Source organism: Heteronotia binoei, chromosome 5 (genome assembly GCF_032191835.1).
Source record: "Heteronotia binoei isolate CCM8104 ecotype False Entrance Well chromosome 5, APGP_CSIRO_Hbin_v1, whole genome shotgun sequence".
In the NCBI taxonomy this organism is placed as follows: domain Eukaryota; kingdom Metazoa; phylum Chordata; class Lepidosauria; order Squamata; family Gekkonidae; genus Heteronotia; species Heteronotia binoei.
In genome coordinates, this window is record NC_083227.1 from 14,912,533 (window position 1) to 14,931,568 (window position 19,036).

The 19,036-nt window shown below is 47.0% G+C and overlaps 1 protein-coding gene and 1 pseudogene across 1 annotated transcript; one reads left to right on the forward strand and one right to left on the reverse strand.

Annotated features, from left to right (window-relative positions):
• LOC132571738 (oocyte zinc finger protein XlCOF6-like) overlaps nucleotides 1–19,036 on the reverse strand; it is a 317,052-nt pseudogene that overhangs the window by 31,891 nt on the left and 266,125 nt on the right.
• Nucleotides 348–12,393, forward strand: LOC132570954 (zinc finger protein 420-like). The gene is made up of 7 exons (XM_060237589.1): nucleotides 348–416; nucleotides 912–978; nucleotides 2,714–2,787; nucleotides 2,994–3,120; nucleotides 4,992–5,063; nucleotides 6,963–7,085; nucleotides 9,323–12,393. Exons 1-7 carry the CDS (start codon nucleotides 348–350, stop codon nucleotides 11,515–11,517), a joined length of 2,727 nt encoding a protein of 908 aa, XP_060093572.1. The 3' UTR covers nucleotides 11,518–12,393.

Sequence of the window (19,036 nt, forward strand, 5' to 3'; positions counted from 1 at the left end):
GAGCACATGTGACTGGCCCACGATCTCCTAGCAAGCTGCCATGGCAAAGCGGGAATTCGAATCTGGGTCCCGCAGACACTAGTATGACCCCCCTAGCCGCCGTCTCTCTGTACCATTGCAAAGAATAAAATGTGAAAATTATAGTACTTTGTTGTTACAGTAAGAGGTTTTAAGAGGATGCCATGGTGGCCCCACTGTACAAAGGGCACTCTGAAAGGAAAATAACCTGAGATGGAAGAGCAAGACCAGCAGCACCTGGGATGGGCCAAGAGAGCAAGAGAAAGCCCATCTAACCTGGAAGTGGTGCTGAGTTCTGGAAAAGAGCTGTGTCAGAGGTCCTGGCTACCATGACCTCAGGTGGACATTGTGAACGCTTCCGGCTGTTCATCTACCATGAGGTGGATGGGCCCCGAGAGGTTTGCAGCCAGCTCCATGGACTTTGCAACCAGTGGCTGAAGCCGGAGAGGCATACCAAGAAGCAGATCCTGGACCTGGTGATCCTGGAGCAGTTCCTGGCCATCCTGCCCCAGGAAATGCAGTGCTGGGTCAGAGGATGTGGGCCGGAGACCAGTTCCCAGGCGGTGGCCGTGGCCGAAGGTTTCCTCCTGAGCCAGGCAGAGGAGAAGAGGCAGACAGAACAGGTGAGGGAATCCTCCAATATGTCTGATTCAAGCAATGATAGCGGGACTTAGCCTAATGTTTCCCTGCCAGATATTTGTCAAAGTGTTAATCATCCAAATAGATTTAATGGCCTCCTTCAGCAGTCTGTTCTACTAAAGAATTTCCGATCCCTCCAGATAACTCACTAGGTCTGCTGATGGAAGGGTGCAGAGTCTGGGAGTGGGGCAGGATCCATTCCTTGGTCTCTTTTCCGTTCTACCTCTTACCCCTCTCCCTTGTTGCTATTTCAGATGAGGGGCGCATCCGTGAAGATAGAAGGTACAATCCCTGAAGTGGAAAGAGCTTCCTTGGAGCAAGGTCAGAGGGCGCAGGCCATGGAGCGTGCCCAAGATGACTGCTCCTGTGGTAAGGGTTTATCATGCCTGGATGCAATTTGAGCAGCCATGGACATGATGGGTAGAGAGTTCAGGTCAGGAAAATATTAAATATTTCTACTCACAACACAAAGTTGATTTGCAGCATTCAGTGTCAACTAACTGCAATGCCTCTACAAGGAGATGAGGCAGATTCCTGGAGTGCAATTCCTCCCATTAATGAAAACATACATGCATACATACATTTATTTATTTATGGGATATCTATCCTGCCGTCACCCACTAGTGGACAAGACATATTATGATAGACCAGGGGTGACCAAACTGTGACTCAGGAGCCACACGTGACTTTTTTCATACATATTGTGTGGCTCTCGAAGCCCCTACTGCTTTCTCAGTCGGCTTAGAGAAGGCATTTCTCTCTTTAAATCACTTCTCCAAGCCAATCAGCAGTTTGGAGAATGCATTTAAACTTCCTCTCTCCCTCCCTCCCTCCCTCATTCCTTCCTTCTTTCCTTCCTCCCTCCTTCCTTCCTTCCCTCCCTCCCTCCTTCTTTCTTTCTTTCTTTCTTTCTTTCTTTCTTTCTTTCTTTCTTTCTTTCTTTCTTTCTTTCTTTCTTTCTTTCTTTCTTTCTTTCTTTCTTTCTTTCTTTCCTTCCTTCCCTCCCTCCCCCTCCCTTCTTCCTTCCCCCCTTCTTTCCTTCCTTCCTTCCCTCCCTCCCTCCCCCTCCCTTCTTCCCTCCCTCCCTCCTCCCTTCCTTCCTTCCTTCCTTCCTTCCTTCCTTCCTTCCTTCCTTCCTTCCTTCCTTCCTTCCTTCCTTCCTTCCTTCCTTCCTTCCTTCCTTCCTTCCTTCCCTCCCTCCCTCCCTCCCTCCCTCCCTCCTTCCTTCCTTCCTTCCTTCCTTCCTTCCTTCCTTCCTTCCTTCCTTCCTTCCTTCCTTCCTTCCTTCCTTCCTTCCTTCCTTCCTTCTCTCCCTCCCTCCCTCCCTCCTTCTTTCCTTCCTTCTTTCCTCCATCCCCAACTTCTTTCTCTCTCTCTCTTTCCCCTCCCTCCCTATTTATTCGTTTTCTTTGCTTCTTTCTGTCTTTCCCTTCCCCCTTCATCCCTATTCCTCCCTTCCCCATCTATTTCCTTTCTTCTTTCTCCCTGATTCTCTCATAAGTTATGATAATAAGTTCTTTCTTTTTGATTGTCTTGTTAGCATAAGCTATTTGCATATGCCACACCCCCTGATGTTATGCTACTGAGCTCTTGCACCTTTTTTCCCTACGAAATGACCCCTTGCTCTAAAGACCACCTCCAAATGAGCCAGTGTACCAGGCAGCCCCTCATATGGAGCAAGTTGGTACGATGCGCAACATAGGCCAGATAGAGCAGGGGAGGCCGATGTAATTTGACCTTCCCTCCTTCCTTCCTTCCCTCCCTCCCCCCTCCCTCCTTCCTACCCTCCCTCCTTCTTTCCTTACTTCCTCCCTCCCTCCTTGTCTTTTGTGGGGGAGGAAGGGAAAGGGGACTGTAGGCCGCTCTGAGACTCTGTCCTTGAAAGGGCAGCTGCTGTGAGAGCCCTCTCAGCCCCACCCACCTCACAGGGTGTCTGTTGTGGAGGAGGAAGGGAAAGGAGACTGTGAGCCTCTCCGAGACTTTTTGGAGTGGAGGGCGGGATATAAATCCAATATCTTCAAGACACCGAACATTATTCCTTCCTCTGTTGTCTCAGGAACAGGCAGTGAAGAGACGCTGTTGAGCCGCCATCTTTTCGGTGTGGAAGCAGCTGCTGCCCCTCCAGTCCAGGTAGGGGACTTGAGCGGGGTCCTTGCTCCTTTTTCAGGGGGAAGGGAGTCTTTTGCTCCTGCAGTTTCTGCAAGGTGTCCAGGCGAGAGATCCTCTAAACAACATTCCCTTTACCCATCCCAAGCATTACACCCTGTGGTCTCCCTTCTAGTGTGCAGTCTCTGCCTGGGGTGATCTCTGATGAGGGACTCTGCTTTTTCTTTCAGTGTCCTTTTCCCTTTGAGGAGGTGTCCGTCTCTTTCACTGAGGCAGAGTGGGCCCTGCTGGATACAGCACAAAGAGATCTGTACAGGGAAGTCATGCTGGAGAGCTATGGGAACGTGGGCTTTCTGGGTAAGGATCTTTCAGAGGTGCCCAAGGTGTATACATTGCTGCCATTGCGATGAGGCAGGAATCAAAATATTGAATATGAATACACTGTTTTGATGATGATGATATTGGATTTATATCCCGCTCTCCACTCCGAAGAGTCTCAGAGCGGCTCACAATCTCCTTTACCTTCTTCCCCCACAACAGACACCCTGTGAGGTGGGTGGGGCTGGAGAGGGCTCTCACAGCAGCTGCCCTTTCAAGGACAGAGGCTCAGAGCGGCCTACAATCTCCTTTCCCTTCCTCTCCCACAACAGACACCATGTGAGGTGGGTGGGGCTGGAAAGGGCTCTCCCAGCAGCTGCCCTTTCAAGTAGCAATACACGGCTGTGTCAAAACTGGCTTAAACTGTGGGGTGACTTGTCTTATATACCTTATCTAGGGCCGTTATCCTGCCCGCTTAAGTTAGTAAATGGGCTGCCCTTTCTGTCCAAGAGATAGGATGGGAAGGGCATATAGCGCCCTTCTGTTCATTGTAGAGTCCCCAGAGCTTACGAGATAGCTGCTGAAGCGATGTGAAATGATAAAGCAGAAACAATAAAAAGCGCAAGGGGGGATGGGGAACTTGTGGTAACCAGTAGGAGAAAAGGGCAGGCTAAGGAAGCCCAGTCTTGATACTGGCAAAATAAAAATTGCAGAAACAAGAACAAAATCAATGTAAGACCTTTTACTGGACCAATCAAATCAGTGCAAAATAAAAATAACCATGAAAGAAAAATGGGTGTAAGCCAGAAAGAAGTGGCAAGTCCCAGACAGAGAAACCAGCCTTGACTTTCCGGACTCCTAAAAGACTCTCCGGAAAAGAGTCGTTTTCAAGAGTTATTGCAAACTTAACAGCCAGATCATCACCCAGGGATTTGGGTCACAAAAGTGTGTGAGTGCAGAGTGAGAAGCCTCTCTCAACACCACCCCCTCGCCTCTCCTTCCTTTCTCTATCTCCCCCTGCCATCTGTCCCCCATCTTTCTTTCCCTCAAAAGCAGGTAGAAAAAGCCCAGCAAGAACTTATTTGCATATTAAGCCACACACACACACCCAATGCATATCCAGCCAGAACAGCGTTCCTGGGCGTTCCCGTTTAAAAAAAAAACCCTGCTCAAAAGTAATTTGACAGGCCATGCATGCCCTCTGGCTGGCATACATACTTTGTCTTCTCATGGGAATTCTTCCCCCCCACACACACACAGAAGGCAAAGAGCCAGTCAGTAGGTGGCCAAGACCAGGACCTCCCTCCCTACAAGCTGCCCCATGTCACTCCTTCCTCCCAGTTTGGTGTAGTGGTTAAGTGTGTGGACTCTTATCTGGGAGAACCGGGTTCGATTCCCCACTCCTCCACTCACACCTGTTGAAATGGCCTTGGGTCAGCCATAGCTGTGGCAGAGGTTGTCCTTGAAAGGGCAGCTGCTGTGAGAGCCCTCTCAGCCCCACCCACCTCACAGGGTGTCTCTTGTGAGGGGAGAAGATATAGGAGATTGTAAGCCGCTCTGAGTCTCTGATTCAGAGAGAAGGCGGGGTATAAATCTGCAGTCTTCTTCTTCACAGGGTGTCTGTTGAGGGGGAGGAAGATAAAGGCGATTGTGAGCTGCTCTGAGTCTCTGAGATTTGGAGTGGAGGGCGGGATATAAATCCAATATCATCTTCTTCATGTATTCTCTCTCTCTATTCCCACCTCTTTCACTCTTTCCTCTCATCTGTCTCTCTTCCTCGCCTCTTCTATTTGTCTCAAAATGTGGACGCCATTGCTTCTCTCTATGAAAGAGTTTGTAGCGGTGGCTGTCGAATGAATACAATGGGAGCCAGGCTGTTTGTGACAGGCGAACTGCTTTTGCTTTTCCAGTGACCGTGCTTCTGGATCTTGTATGTCAGAACAGGATCTCGGGAAGAGACACGGTTCGAAAACTTCAGGAAAGTAAGTGAAAGTTGGATTTTTGCCGTGGGATGTAGTTTTGGTGGAATTCTTTTCTTGCTGTTTTCTGTTTGATGCACACTGCTCTTTCGCAAGTGCTGAGATATCGAGGAATTTGAAGAGTGAGATGCTTCCTGTAGCTCAGGCAATTTTTCTCCAGATTGCCAGATCTGAGTTAGCAAATACCTGCAGATCTGGGGGTGCAGCCTGAGCGGTGGGTGTTGATTTCTGACACATTTCTGGTGATGTCAGGAAGTGTGGCACATGCCAGTTTGGTGTAGTGGTTAGGTGTGTGGACTCTTATCTGGGAGAACCGGGTTTGATTCCCCACTCTTCCACTTGCAGCTGCTGGAATGGCCTTGGGTCAGCCATAGCTCTGGCAGAGGTTGTCCTTGAAAGGGCAGCTGCTGTGAGAGCCCTCTCCAGCCCCACCCACCTCACAGGTTGTCTGTTGTGGGGGAGGAAGGGAAAGGAGATTGTAGGCCACTCTGAGCCTCTGTCCTTGAAAGGGCAGCTGCTGTGAGAGCCCTCTCAGCCCCACCCACCTCACAGGTTGTCTGTTGTGGGGGAGGAAGGGAAAGGAGATTGTAGGCCACTCTGAGACTCTGTCCTTGAAAGGGCAGCTGCTGTGAGACCTCTTTCAGCCCTGCCCACCTCACAGGGTGTCTGTTGTGGGGGGAGAAAATAAAGGAGATTGTAGGCCGCTCTGAGCCTCTGTCCTTGAAAGGGCAGCTGCTGTGAGAGCCCTCTCAGGCCCACCCATCTCACAGGGTGTCTGTTGTGGGGGAAGAAGGTAAAGGAAATTGCGAACCACTCTGAGATTCAGAGTGGAGGGTGGGCTATAAATCCAATGCCTATATATAAAAAATAATAACATGCAAATAAGTTATGCTAATAGAGAGCCAGTTCGATGTAGTGGTTAAGTGTGTGGACTCTTATCTGGGAGAACCGGGTTTGATTCCCCACTCCTCCACTTGCAGCTGCTGGAATGGCCTTGGGTCAGCCATAGCTCTGGCAGAGGTTGTCCTTGAAAGGGCAGCTGCTGTGAGAGCCCTCTCAGCCCCACCCACCTCACAGGGTGTTTGTTGTGGGGGAGGAAGATAAAGGAGATTGTGAGCCGCTCTGAGACTCTTCGGAGTGGAGGGCGGGATGTAAATCTAATATCTTCTTCTTCTTCCTGGAAAGCTTTTTCTACAAAATGACCCCTACTTATGAGTGTTACAGAGTGTGAAGGGCAAAGCACAGACACCCTCCCCCATCCTTAATGAATCCATCACAGAGAAATATCAAAATGGCAAGGACCCTTGACACACAGATCGGTTCCTTTTAGACTAGTTGGGATTGTAGGCTTTGATCTTGAACATAAGAAGGATCTAGACAAGCTGGAACGGGTTCAGAGGAGGGCGACGAAGATGGTGAGGGGTCTGGAGACCAAGTCCTATGAGGAAAGGTTGAAGGAGGTGGGCATGTTTAACTGGAGAGGAGGCGGCCAAGAGGTGATAGGATCACCATCTTCAAGTACTTGAAGGGCTGTCCTATAGAGGATGGTGTGGAATTGCTTTCTGTGGTCCAGAACCAGTGGGTTGAAATTAAAAGAGTTTCTGGCTCAACATTAGGAAGAACTTCCTGACTGTTAGAGCGATTCCTCAGTGGAAGAGGCTTCCTTGGAGGTTTTTAAACAGAGACTAGATGGCCATCTGACAGTGATGAAGATCCTGTGAATTTAGGGGGAGGTATTTGTGGGTTTCCTGCATTGTACAGGGGGCTGGACTAGATGACCCTGGAGGCCCCATCCAACTCTATGATTCTATGATAAGAATCCAGAAGAATTTTTACCCTTGAATTTCTTTCCTCCCCCTTATAAGACTTATCTTTTTTTCTTTCTCTTTTTCTCTGCAAAAGAAACCAGAGGAACAAGGAAGACTTTGGTGGAGAAAAACGACGACCTCACATCCAAAGAAAGGCTGGGGAGTTCTTCAAGAGGATCCCGAGAACATATTTCCTTCCGAAATGAGCTGGTTGAGAGTGAGTACCCTTCAGGTTACGTTGAAGGAACAGACCAGCAATAGGCATGGAGGATTTCTTATTTGGTTCTCAGTAATGTTTGGTTTGATACAATCAGGGGTCATTTCATAGAAAAAGAGGTGCTGGAGCTCATTAGCACAACTCGTTTGCATAACATTTGCTTATGCCACACACCTCTGACATCACCGGAAGTTGTTCCAAATTATATCAGCTCATCATCTACCTTAAAATGCTTCTTGAATTATAATTGTCGCAATAAAACCTTACTCCCATCATACTTTTTAAATTACTTCCTCCTGTGTGGCTACCCTGGAATGATGAAGATTTTGATCTGTCTGCTATATATGTTTTGGTTATCTTGCCATTTTTGTGTGTGTGGGGGGTGGAATATTAGAAAGTTCAGCAAAATTCTCACAGGGGGTTTGAACAATGGAGCCCAGAAGCAAGTATTTGGCAGGGGGTGACAGGTAAGAAAGAAAGCACTATAAAATGTAGAGGTTCTGGAGCTCAACTCCTGTGAGCTTCTGCCCAAAATGAGGCTTTGGTACAATCATACAGCCCACTTGGTAAGAAGGGAGGGAGGAATAGAGGCCGCCTGGGAGCCTGAAATCTGGAGGCTCTGAAACTCCTTCTGGGGTGAGATATCCTTAAATACTAGATCAGGGGTGTCAAACATGCAGCCTGGGGGCCCGAATCAGGCCCGCAAGCAACTCACTGTCATCTGCTTCCTTCTCCTTCTCTTGCTTCCTTCTTTATCACCACTTGCTTTTTCAGGCTTGCTCAAGCACACAGGAGCTACAGAGCAAAGCTCCTCTCTTGGGGAAGAAGTGGGGGAAGGAGAGCTAGCTTTGACAGGCTCTCTCAATTGCACAGGTAAGAAGCACTGGGCTCTTTCCTTGGAGGTTTTTAAACAGAGGCTAGATGGACATCTGACAGCAATGAGGATCCTGTGAATTTAGGGGGAGGTATTTGTGAATTTCCTGCATTGTGCAGGGGGTTGGACTAGATGACCCTGGAGGCCCCTTCCAACTCTAGGATTCTATGAAAGTGGGCTCTCCTTCCTTGGAAGTTTTTCAACAAAGGCTAGACGGCCATCTGACAGCAATGAAGATCCTGTGAACTGAGGGGGAGGTGTTTGTGAGTTTCCTGCATTGTGCAGGGGGTTGGACTAGATGACCCTGGAGGTCCCTTCCAACTCTAGGATTCTATGATCTATGAACCAGCCTCAAGAATAAATAATTTCTATTATATACAAAGCATAGAAACCTTGTGCAGTAATTATTACAAAAGTGCAATGATATCACATCCAAGTCCCGAAGGTTCAAGTTCATGATAAGAGTTCTTATTTTTATAGAAAAAGGTCCAGAGTGTGATAAGACGAGCCGTAAAACCAGAGTCCAACGCTCCAATTCTTCTCTAGAAGTAACTGGTGTAGACCATATTAACAGCAAGGCGTTAAGTAACTGGTGTAGACCATATTAACAGCAACATTATTGCAACAGGGATGCGCATATTGCCCTGTTTCACACGTGGTTTCTACAAGCTTTAGTATCTTTTATAATATACATGGCATTGGCTCAATCCTTTCTGCAGAATAAGAACGGTGTTACTTATAGAGAAGAATTGGATTCTGGTTTCATGGCTCGTCTTATCACACTCCGGACCTTTTTCTATAAAAATAAGAACTCTTACCGTGAACTTGAACCTTCGGGACTCGGCTGTGATATCATTGCACTTTTGTAATAATTATTGCACAAGGTTTCTATAGAATAGAAATTATTTATTCTCGAGGCTGGTTTACCATGGAGGCTTCAGTGCTTCTTACTTGCTCCATTTTCCACGGTACTCTTTTTGGGTTGCTCTCTCAATTACACAGCAGAGCTACTGAGCCAAGCCTCTCTTCTGTTGGCTGAGGCTCGGCAAGCCAGTGAGATGGATTAGGCTGTGTGTGTGTGTGTTTGTCTGTGTCCTTTATAAAATTTATATTTCCCTGACTTGGCATTACATTTTATGACACACGTGTCCTGGCCCGACAAGGTCAAGATCCAGCCCTCATAGCAAATGAGTTTGACACCCCTGTACTAGATATTCTGGGGTAAGGTGAGAGGGGCAGTTAAAAATCAGCAAAGCTGGACAAGGCTGATGGGACATCCGTCCTTTCCTACCGCAGTAACATAAATGCCTTTGGATCTTACCAGCCCTCCCATGCACTAATGGGATCTCTCTGTTTATTCCAGCAGAGGACGATGAGGGAAATGAGGAGGATGAAGTATTTAATGAGCAAATGCCAGATCAAGTTAAAAAAGAAGACCTGAAAGAAAATATCAGTAATCAAGGCCGATCTAAGATAAAGAAAAGCAGTGCTATGGTTGAGAAACATGATGGAAGACAGCATACTGTACATTTCCCAGATCACAGGATAATGAAAGCAAGTAAATCTATTCAGTGTGGAAACTACTTCAGAAATAGATCTGAACTCCTCGTGCACCAAAGAACACACAGAGGTGCAAAACCTTTTGCATGCTCATGGTGCAGAAAGAGATTCAGTAGAAGTAGGGATCTTCAGTGGCACCAGAGAACCCAGGCAGAGTGTAGAAAGAAATTCAGTGAGAGTGGCCATTTTCCAAGAACCCACATAGGGGGGAAACCATTTGAATGCTCGGAGTGTGGAAAGGCCTTCAGTAGCAGTGGCAGTCTTCAAGTGCATCAAAGAACACACACAGGGGAGAAGCCTTTTCAGTGCTCAGAGTGTGGAAAGGCATTCAGAAAGAGTAGCCATCTTCAGCGGCATCAGAGAACACACACAGGGGAGAAACCTTTTGAATGCTCTGAGTGTGGAAAGAGATTTAACCGGAGAAGCCATCTTCAAGTACATCAAAGAACCCACACAGGGGAGAAACCTTTTGAATGCTCCGAATGTGGAAAGACATTCAGTAACACTGGCCAACTTCAGCAGCATCAGAGAACTCACACAGGAGAGAAACCTTTTGAATGCTCCGAATGTGGGAAGACATTCAGTAACCGTGGCCATCGTCAGCAGCACCAGAGAACCCACACAGGGGAGAAAGCTTTTAACTGCTCACAGTGTGGAAAGAGATTCACTGAGAGTGGCAGTCTTCGGCGGCATCAAAGAATCCACACAGGGGAGAAACCTTTTTACTGCTCAGAGTGTGGAAAGAGATTCACTGAGAGTGGCAGTCTTCAGCAGCATCAAAGAACCCACACAGGAGAGAAACCTTTTGAATGCTCAGTGTGTGGAAAGAAATTCACTGCTAGTAGCAGTCTTCAGCGGCATCAAAGAACCCACACAGGAGAGAAACCTTTTGAATGCTCACAGTGTGGAAAGAAATTCACTGCTAGTAGCAGTCTTCAGCGGCATCAGAGAACCCACACAGGAGAGAAATGTTTTGAATGTTCAGAATGTGGAAAAAGATTTAGTCAAAATGGCCATCTTCAAGTGCATCGAAGAACCCATGCAGGGGAGAAACCTTTTGACTGCTCAGAGTGTGGAAAGAAATTCACTGAGAGTGGCCAACTGCAGCGACATCAAAGAACCCACACAGGGGAAAAACCTTTTGAATGCTTAGAGTGTGGAAAGAAATTCACTGGTAGTGGCTGTCTTCAGCAGCATCATAGAACCCACACAGGAGAGAAGGCTTTTGAATGTTCAGAGTGTGGAAAGAGATTTAGTCAAAGTAGCCATCTTCAAGTGCATCGAAGAACCCACACAGGAGAGAAACCTTTTGACTGCTCAGACTGTGGAAAGAAATTCACTGCAAGTGGCCATCTTCAGCGGCATCAGAGAAGCCACACAGGGGAAAAACCTTTTGAATGCTCAGAGTGTGGAAAGAAATTCATTGAGAGTGGTCATCTTCAGCAGCATCAAAGAACCCACACAGGGGAAAAACCTTTTTACTGCTCAGAATGTGGAAAGAGATTCACTGAGAGTGGCAGTCTTCAGTACCATCAAAGAACCCACACAGGGGAGAAACCTTTTGAGTGCTCAGAGTGCGGAAATAAATTTGCTAAGAGTGGCAGTCTTCAGCGGCATCAGAGAACCCACACAGGGGAGAAACCTTTTGAATGCTCTGAGTGTGGAAAGAGATTTAGCCAGAGAAGCCATCTTCAAGTGCATCAAAGGACCCACACAGGAGAGAAACCTTTTGACTGCTCAGAGTGTGGGAAGAAATTCAGTGAGAGTTGCCATCTTCAGCGGCATCGAAGAACTCACACAGGGGAGAAACGTTTTGAATGCTCAGAGTGTGGAAAGAGATTCAGTCAGAGTGGCCATCTTCAGCTGCACGAAAGAAGCCACACAGGAGAGAAGGCTTTTGAATGTTCAGAGTGTGGAAAGAGATTCAGTAGGAGTGGCAATCTTCAAGTGCATCAAAGAGCCCACACAAGAGAGAAACCTTTTGAATGCTCAGAATAGGAGTGGCCAAACAGTGATTCAGGAGCCGTATGTGACTCTTTCAAACATTGTGTGGCTGTCGAAGACCCCTTTGCCCCATCAGCTGGCTTGGAAGAGCGGCTTACAATCTCCTTTCCTTCTTCTCCCCACAACAGATACCCCTTAAGGTAGTTGGGCCTGAGAGAGCTCCAACAGAACAGCTGTGAGAGAGTTATGACTGACTCAAGGTCACCCAGCAGCTGCAGGTAAAGAAGTGGGACATCGAACCCAGTTCTCCAGATTATAGTCTTCTGCTCTTATTCCGTACACCAAACTGCCTCTCTCTATATTTGTGATAATAAAGATCTACAGGGACACAAGACATGTACCTTAACCAGGCTCTTTCTGTCTTCTGTCTAAAATATACAAGCCCAGGAACCCAGGATCTCCTACTGGCTCAGGCATAGGAACCATTGCTGTTGGGGTGTCTTAACACATAGCTCCATTCTTAGAGCTTTTGCTAACATGTGTCAAGGATTCTGCTTGCTGTGAGCACTTCCATATTGGTCCAGACTATTGTAAAACTGTGCTGTCTTGCTGCTAGAAATAGAAAGCTAGCTAATCACATATGTGAAATTTACAAGTAACCTTTTCTCACCCTGAGGTATGTGGTACACTTTGGTATCCAGGTTAGCTCCTTTTTGGTTGCAACTTGCTCTAACTTGAATATGTACTAAGGGGGGTGGGTGGGAAAGGGGGATGTTTCATTGGTAGAAAAAAAGGCGTTTTTTTGCTCAAATGAGTAAAGTTCTGGGCCAGCTAATATATCTTACTGTCTGTACCTGTAACCCCAGTTCTACCAAGATGAAGTCTTGCTCTGTGACGTCTCCATTCAGTGAATAAAACTTTCTATGATTTAGCAAACATTAATGGAGATTGCGTAGTGCTTGACAACATGCCCCCAGTCTGACTTCCTGAGAAAACTATAATATGTTAACAGTCTTCTGGGTAATACTATTTTGGCCACCATGGATGTTGAATCTATATCTATATACAGCAATATCCTCCATAAAGATGGACTACAAGCTATTAAGAATACCGTCTCTGAAAACACTACGTTTAACTTGCTACCAAGAAGCGCCATTTTGTCCTTATCTGCAACTACTTCAGATTTCATGGTAATTTATTCCTTTACATCAATGGCACAGCCATGTACGCTTGCATGGTACCACAATATGGCAACGTTTTTGTGGCTGTCCTGGAGCAGTGCTTCCTGAGCACGCATCTGTTAACACCTCTCTTATACCTGAGATTTATTGATGATATTTTCATCTCTTGGATACATGAGAAAAAAGCACTGTGGAAATTTCATGAGGCCTCAGATGCTTCCACACCACCATGAAGCTGGCTATGAATGACTCCACACAAGAAGTACTGTGATACCCCTTGTCCAATCACACTGGATACTGTTACACACACTAAATAAAAACAACGAATTCACTCTGTATACAAAATAATTCTCTGTGTAATCCACCAAATACAATTTGTAGTCTTAAATAACAAATCAATGATACAGCAAAAAGACCATCCAATGCACTGCACAACCACTGTCCAAAAGACTTATTGACATTTAAACTGTAGTCCAATGATAAAAAGAACTGGTCCAATTTCATATCCGAAACGAAATTGGACCGGTTCGTTTTATCGTTAGACTACGATATAGTGGGAGCAATGCTTTCTGCACTGTTTATAATAAGAGCAAGCTCTTTTTGGATGGGGAAAAAAGCTCTTTTGGAGCAGCCAGTTTTAAACCTCTTTTCTTACCAGATGCATAAGTCTTCTGGATTTTCTGGCTAATTGCTCTCTACAATTTATATACGGAGCAAGCCATTCCTGTTTGACGGTCTTAAAGCTCTCATTGAACACTTAAGTGCAGGGCTTTTTTTGAGCAGGAATGCCCAGGAAAGCAGTTCTGGCTGGCTTGATGTCAGGAGGTGTGGCCAAATATGCAAATGAGTTCCTGCGAGGCTTTTTCTACAAAAAAAAGCCCCGTGTGAAAAAATAATGTCAGGGGGTGTCACCAAATATGCAAATAAGTTCTTGCTGGGCTTTCTCTACAAGAAAAGCCCTGCTTAAGTGTATAACATTGGAGCAAGCTAGTCCTTAACTTATTTTCTGGCCCAATGTAAAGACTTCTGAATGATGCTAGCAAAGCTCTGAGTGGTGCTGAGAGAATGAGAATTTGAAGAAAGTAAATATTCAGTGGTTAAAGCGTTTTTATAATATAGTGGGTTCAACGCAAGGAAGAGGTGAGGTGGTAGTGATCATAGCTCCATTATTAAGTCCAGCATGGCAAGGAGAACTGGGCCAATGGGCCCAACTACTCACTTCAGGGTTCTCGCGCAAACACGCCATTGGATCATTCAAACCAGCAGGGGGCCTGTGATTGGAGCAGGGATTTGGATCCTACTGCCCATTTTTCCCGAGTCCCCAAGCTCAGACCTAAAGGCTTCAATGAGCCAGGCAGGAACACCCTTAAATATATACATTACAGTTCACGTACACAACAGTTTTGGAAGCAGCAGAGAAATACTTCATTCCCATAAGTCTGTTTTAAAAAGAATGCTTCCCTTACTGAAAGGTGGGTGGGATTCCCACTTATTACACCATGAAAGACTCATTGCAGTGTGAGAATCATCACACCCACTCCTTTTTTCAATATTGGTATCAAAATCCCTGGAGTATTGGTGTCTCTTCTTAGGGCCTGTCCTTCCACCCCTTTGGTAATAGTTGCAAGAAGTAATTTTCTGTCTTCAGCGCAAAGTTCAGACCACCTTTGCTGGTCAAGAGCACAGCAGAAGATGACAGGTACAAGCCTTGATGTCAATAGCGGTAGTCCTGTGGAAAGACAGCCAATTACAGTTGATGCTATGATATAATAAAACTGGACAACACTGCCCTTTCCTGCTCTTGGTTGACTGAGCTCTCTCTAATTGAGAAAGGGGGTGACTTTTCCCAATTCCACCTCCTTAGTGCAGCCACCCAACCCACAAGGCTGTGTGAGGCTAGCCATAGTATAAAAGTTTAAAATACAATGTCTTTAAATAATTCACTTTCACCCTCGTATCTACTAATTACCTTAGATTTTTAAAAGACAAACCTCCATCTCCAACTCCAAAGATTCACAGGCAGGTTCAAGAAATACAAATAAGTAACAGATCAGATTAGAACATTACATTTCATTTAGCTGCTTTCATGAGAGCTACCTGTGCTCTGACTTGCCTGGCAGCTAATGCAAAAAGTGCCACCTTGTTAGAACAAAGGGGTACACATCTGACAGTAAAAATATTAACTTGTCTATATCAGAAAAATTGTACACTTGATCTGTTACCCTACTACAAAATTTACTTCTGAGGTCCGAGTACAGTGGGCAGACCATAACATAATGAAAAAGATCTTCCACAAAATTTCTGCAAACACAGATGGGTTGTTCCAGCATCTCTCTCTCTCTCTCGGCTTGACTTCGCGAATGAAGATTTAAGAAGGGTGCAGTAGTCCACGTCTGCTGCAGGCTCGCTGGTGGCTGACAAGACCAATGCGGGACAGGCAGGTCTGGCCACAGTGGCTGCAGGGAAAAGTCTGATTTGGGGTTGGTGCTGTAGCAGTGCGATTCTTCCTCAATCTCCTTTTGTCCTCAAGACCAGCTATGCGTGCGTTCTTAAAGGAAGAGACAGCCTGGTGGATGGTGTGCCTCCATGCTTTGCGATCTGAGGCTAGGTCAGACCAGTGGTGATGGTTGATGCGACAGGTGCCAAGGGATTTCTTCAAGGAGTCCTTGTACCTCTTCTTTGGTGCCCCTCTATTTCGATGGCCGGTGGAAAGTTCGCCATACAGAGCAATCTTGGGAAGGCGGTGGTTTTCCATCCTAGAAATATGCCCTGCCCAGCGCAGCTGCGTCTTCAACAGCAGTACTTCGATGCTTGTAACCTCCGCCCTCTTGAGGACTTCAGTGTTGGTCACAAAGTCACTCCAGTGGATGCTGAGGATGGTGCGAAGGCAGCGCTGATGAAAGCGCTCAAGGAGTCGCAGGTGATGACGGTATAAAACCCACGATTTGGAGCCGTAGATGAGGGTTGTCATCACAACCGCTTTGTAAACATTGATTGACCGCAAGTAAGGATGCCCGTTGACTGCAGCTAGCCAACTGGGGTGGGGGAGACGAGCTTTGTTTAGGCCACCTTTTCTAGACCCCTCTCCGTGTGGAGCAAGCAGTGCTGTCCCTAGATAAGGCTGCTTGGTCGTTCAGGGTGCTGCCGAAAGATGCTTTCGTCTCCGGGTCAGCATCAGGCGACCAATACCCTGAACCGCCTACATGCAGGATCGGGACTGCGGCTTCCAGTGGCATCTTCCACCTGCCGTTTCACCCCTTGCCCATCGCTGCAGGACTTGGTGTGTTGTGGGTTGTGGATGTGGATATGCCCTTCAGGCCTGCGCAGAGGAATTTTTAGGTGAAGCACAGTGTGCGCAGTACTGGCTCCACCCTTTCACCTTGGGGTCATCTGCCATGGCTCAGTAAGCCGGGACGCCGGCAGCGAGTCCTCCAGGTGGTAGGTGTTACATTAACGAGCTCTATCTGCCCGGGTTTGATGTTAGAGTTTTCCTTCTCTTGGCTGGCGAGGTTGGTGAGCCCAGCCTGCCCATCCGGTTATACCGCCAGACATTCGGTCGCACCATGACGTGGCAAACTCTGTGAGAAACGGGGGGGACCAGCGGGAAGGTGTTGCCACGGATGCAGTAATGCAGGAGAGGCCATTGCAGTGACCATCTGCCAGGCATAGCCGGACAGTGACCACGCGGCGTTCACTACACCGGGAAGGAGAGGCTATGTATTGCGCATACACTTTCCCTGGGGGGGCAGGATACCCAAGAGGGAGCCCACCCCTCCCCCCCGTTCCAGCATAGCCCAGCAGTTTCTTCACAGTCATTAACATGAATCAAGTGGGAAGCAGGCCTGAGGTAAACCAAAATGATAAAATTGGCTGTGGCCTTTGCAATGGCTTCTAGGCTTGCAGTCATGATTCATGACTAGTGTCTGTTATGGTATATGTGAAGGAACTCTTTTTCAGTAGCTTTTCAGAGACTTCACTTGTGAGGGAAGTTTACTTCAGTAGCATCTCAGAGACTTCACTTGTGAGGGAAGTTTACTTCAGTAGCATCTCAGAGACTTCACTTGTGAGGGAAGTTTACTTCAGTAGCATCTCAGAGACTTCACTTGTGAGGGACGTTTACTTCAGCAGCTTCTTAGAGACTTCACTTGTGAGGAAAGTTTACTTCAGTGTATCTCAGAGACTTAACTTGTGTGGGAAGTTTACTTCAGTATCTTCTTAGAGACTTCACTTCTGAGGGAAGTTTACTTCAGTAGAATCTCAGAGTCTTCACTTGTGAGGGAAGTTTACTTCAGTAGCTTCTTAGAGACTTCGCTTGTGAGGAAAGTTTACTTCCAACACTGAGAGCCTGTTTGGTGTAGTGGTTAACAGTGGTGGACGCTAATCTGGACAATCGGGTTTGATTCCCCACTCCTGCACAGGAAGCCAACTGGGTGACCTTGGGCCAGTCACAGCTCTTTCAGAGCTCTCTCAGCCCCTAAAAACAAGCCTAGCTTGCCACCTAGTGGTGCACAGTGCTAAGAACTAGAACTTGTGTCAACCAATTTGGTGTAGTGGTTAAGTGTGCGGACTCTTATCTGGGAGAACTGAGTTTGTTTCCTCACTCCTCCACTTGCACCTGCTGAAATGGCCTTGGGTCAGCCATAGCTATTGCAGGAGTTGTCCTTGAAAGGGCAACTGCTGTGAAAGCCCTCTCAGTCCCACCCACCTCACAGGGTGTCTGTTGTGGGGGAGGAAGATAAAGGAGATTGTGAGCCGCCCTGAGATTCTGAAATTCGGAGTGGAGGGTGGGATATAAATCCAATAAATTTAAAAAAAAATTTAAAAAAAAATCTAAAGATCTCTTGGCTATTCTACACACAACGCCATATGATAATAAGAATTATTATTACTACAACAGTAGGTTAGTATTGCAAAAATGGGAGAACGCTGTACTAAGAATCAAATTGCACCTTTACTATTTACCATTAGATGTTCCTTGGTATTCAGGTTAGACCTCACTATGATAATGTAACTTTTGGGGATGAAGATGCAAACCAGCAAGCCAGCACAGGAGGCCAAGATGGAGAAGACCTGCACGGCAACCATGTATTTCCCCTTCCTGCTCAGGTAGGTGGGCACAAAAGACACCCACATGCTACAAAACACCAGCATGCTGAAGGTGATCAGTTTGGCTTCATTGAATGACCCAGGCAGCTTCCTGGCCAGGAAAGCCACCGTGAAAGAGATGGCAGCTAGGAAGCCTATGTAGCCCAGGGCTACGTAAAACATAACGGCAGATCCTTCATTGCATTGCAGTGTGATATACCCAGGTTGGGAGTACATATCAGACTCCGGGAAAGGGGGAGAGATACCCAGCCAGATGGCACAGAGGACAACTTGAGCAGTGGAACACAAAATGGTGATAGAGTTTGCCAAACTCTTCCCCAGCCATTTCCTCATCCTGTTTCCAGGCTTGGTGGCCATGAAGGCCATCACCACAGTGATTGTTCTGGCCAAGACAGAAGAGATGGCCACCGAGAAGATGATGCCGAAGACGGTTTGTCGGAGAAGGTAGGTCACTTTCCTTGGCTGGCCGATGAACAGAAGAGAGGACAGAAAGGAAAGCAGGAGAGAGACAAGGAGAGGTCCTGGCTGTTGGCTTTGACTATGGGAGTATCAATATATTTAATGAAGATTTCTAAAATGAGAATTGTGATTATGGACAAGAACAGAACCAAGAAAATGAGGACGATCCCCAGAGTCTCCAGATAAGAAAGGAAAATAATATGTTTGGGTATGCACAGAGTCTGGTCCATGTTGGGATGCTGATCTCCTGGGCACTTGGTGCAACGTTCTGCATCTGGAAAGTAGAAGAGTGACTTCAGTATCACATACCTATCCGGGCACACATCCGGCCAGCACTGTGTCAACTCCACTGGCTACCAATTGAGTACCAGATCCATTTCAAGGTTACTGTTAAAGCCTTACACAGCCTGGCACTGACATTTCTACGGGACCGCCTCTCCGCGTATGTGCCCCAAAGATCACTACGATCCAGCACACAACATCTGCTGACAGTCCCTGGCCTGAAGGACGTCTGACTTGCCAGTTTGGTGTAGTGGTTAAGTGTGCGAACTCTTATCTGGGAGAACCAGGTTTGATTCCCCACTCCTCCACTTGCACCTGCTGGAAGGGCCTTGGGTCAGCCATAGCTCTGGCAGAGGTTGTCCTTGAAAGGGCAGCTGCTGTGAGAGTCCTCTCAGCCCCACTCACCGGGTGTCTGTTGTGGGGGAGGAAGATAAAGGAGATTGTGAGCCACTCTGAGATTTGGAGTGGAGGGCAGGATATAAATCCAATATCTTCTTCTTTTTCTCAACCGCCAGGGCTTTTTCGGCTTTGGCCTCGGCCTGGTG

Bases quoted from the DNA above. Each gene is read 5' to 3' on its own strand.
- LOC132570954 (XM_060237589.1), top strand. From the start codon at position 348: ATGACCTCAGGTGGACATTGTGAACGCTTCCGGCTGTTCATCTACCAT. The intron at 3,121-4,991 runs GTAAGGATCTTT...TTGCTTTTCCAG, and splicing joins TGGGAACGTGGGCTTTCTGG to TGACCGTGCTTCTGGATCTT. The intron at 5,064-6,962 runs GTAAGTGAAAGT...TCTCTGCAAAAG, and splicing joins GGTTCGAAAACTTCAGGAAA to AAACCAGAGGAACAAGGAAG.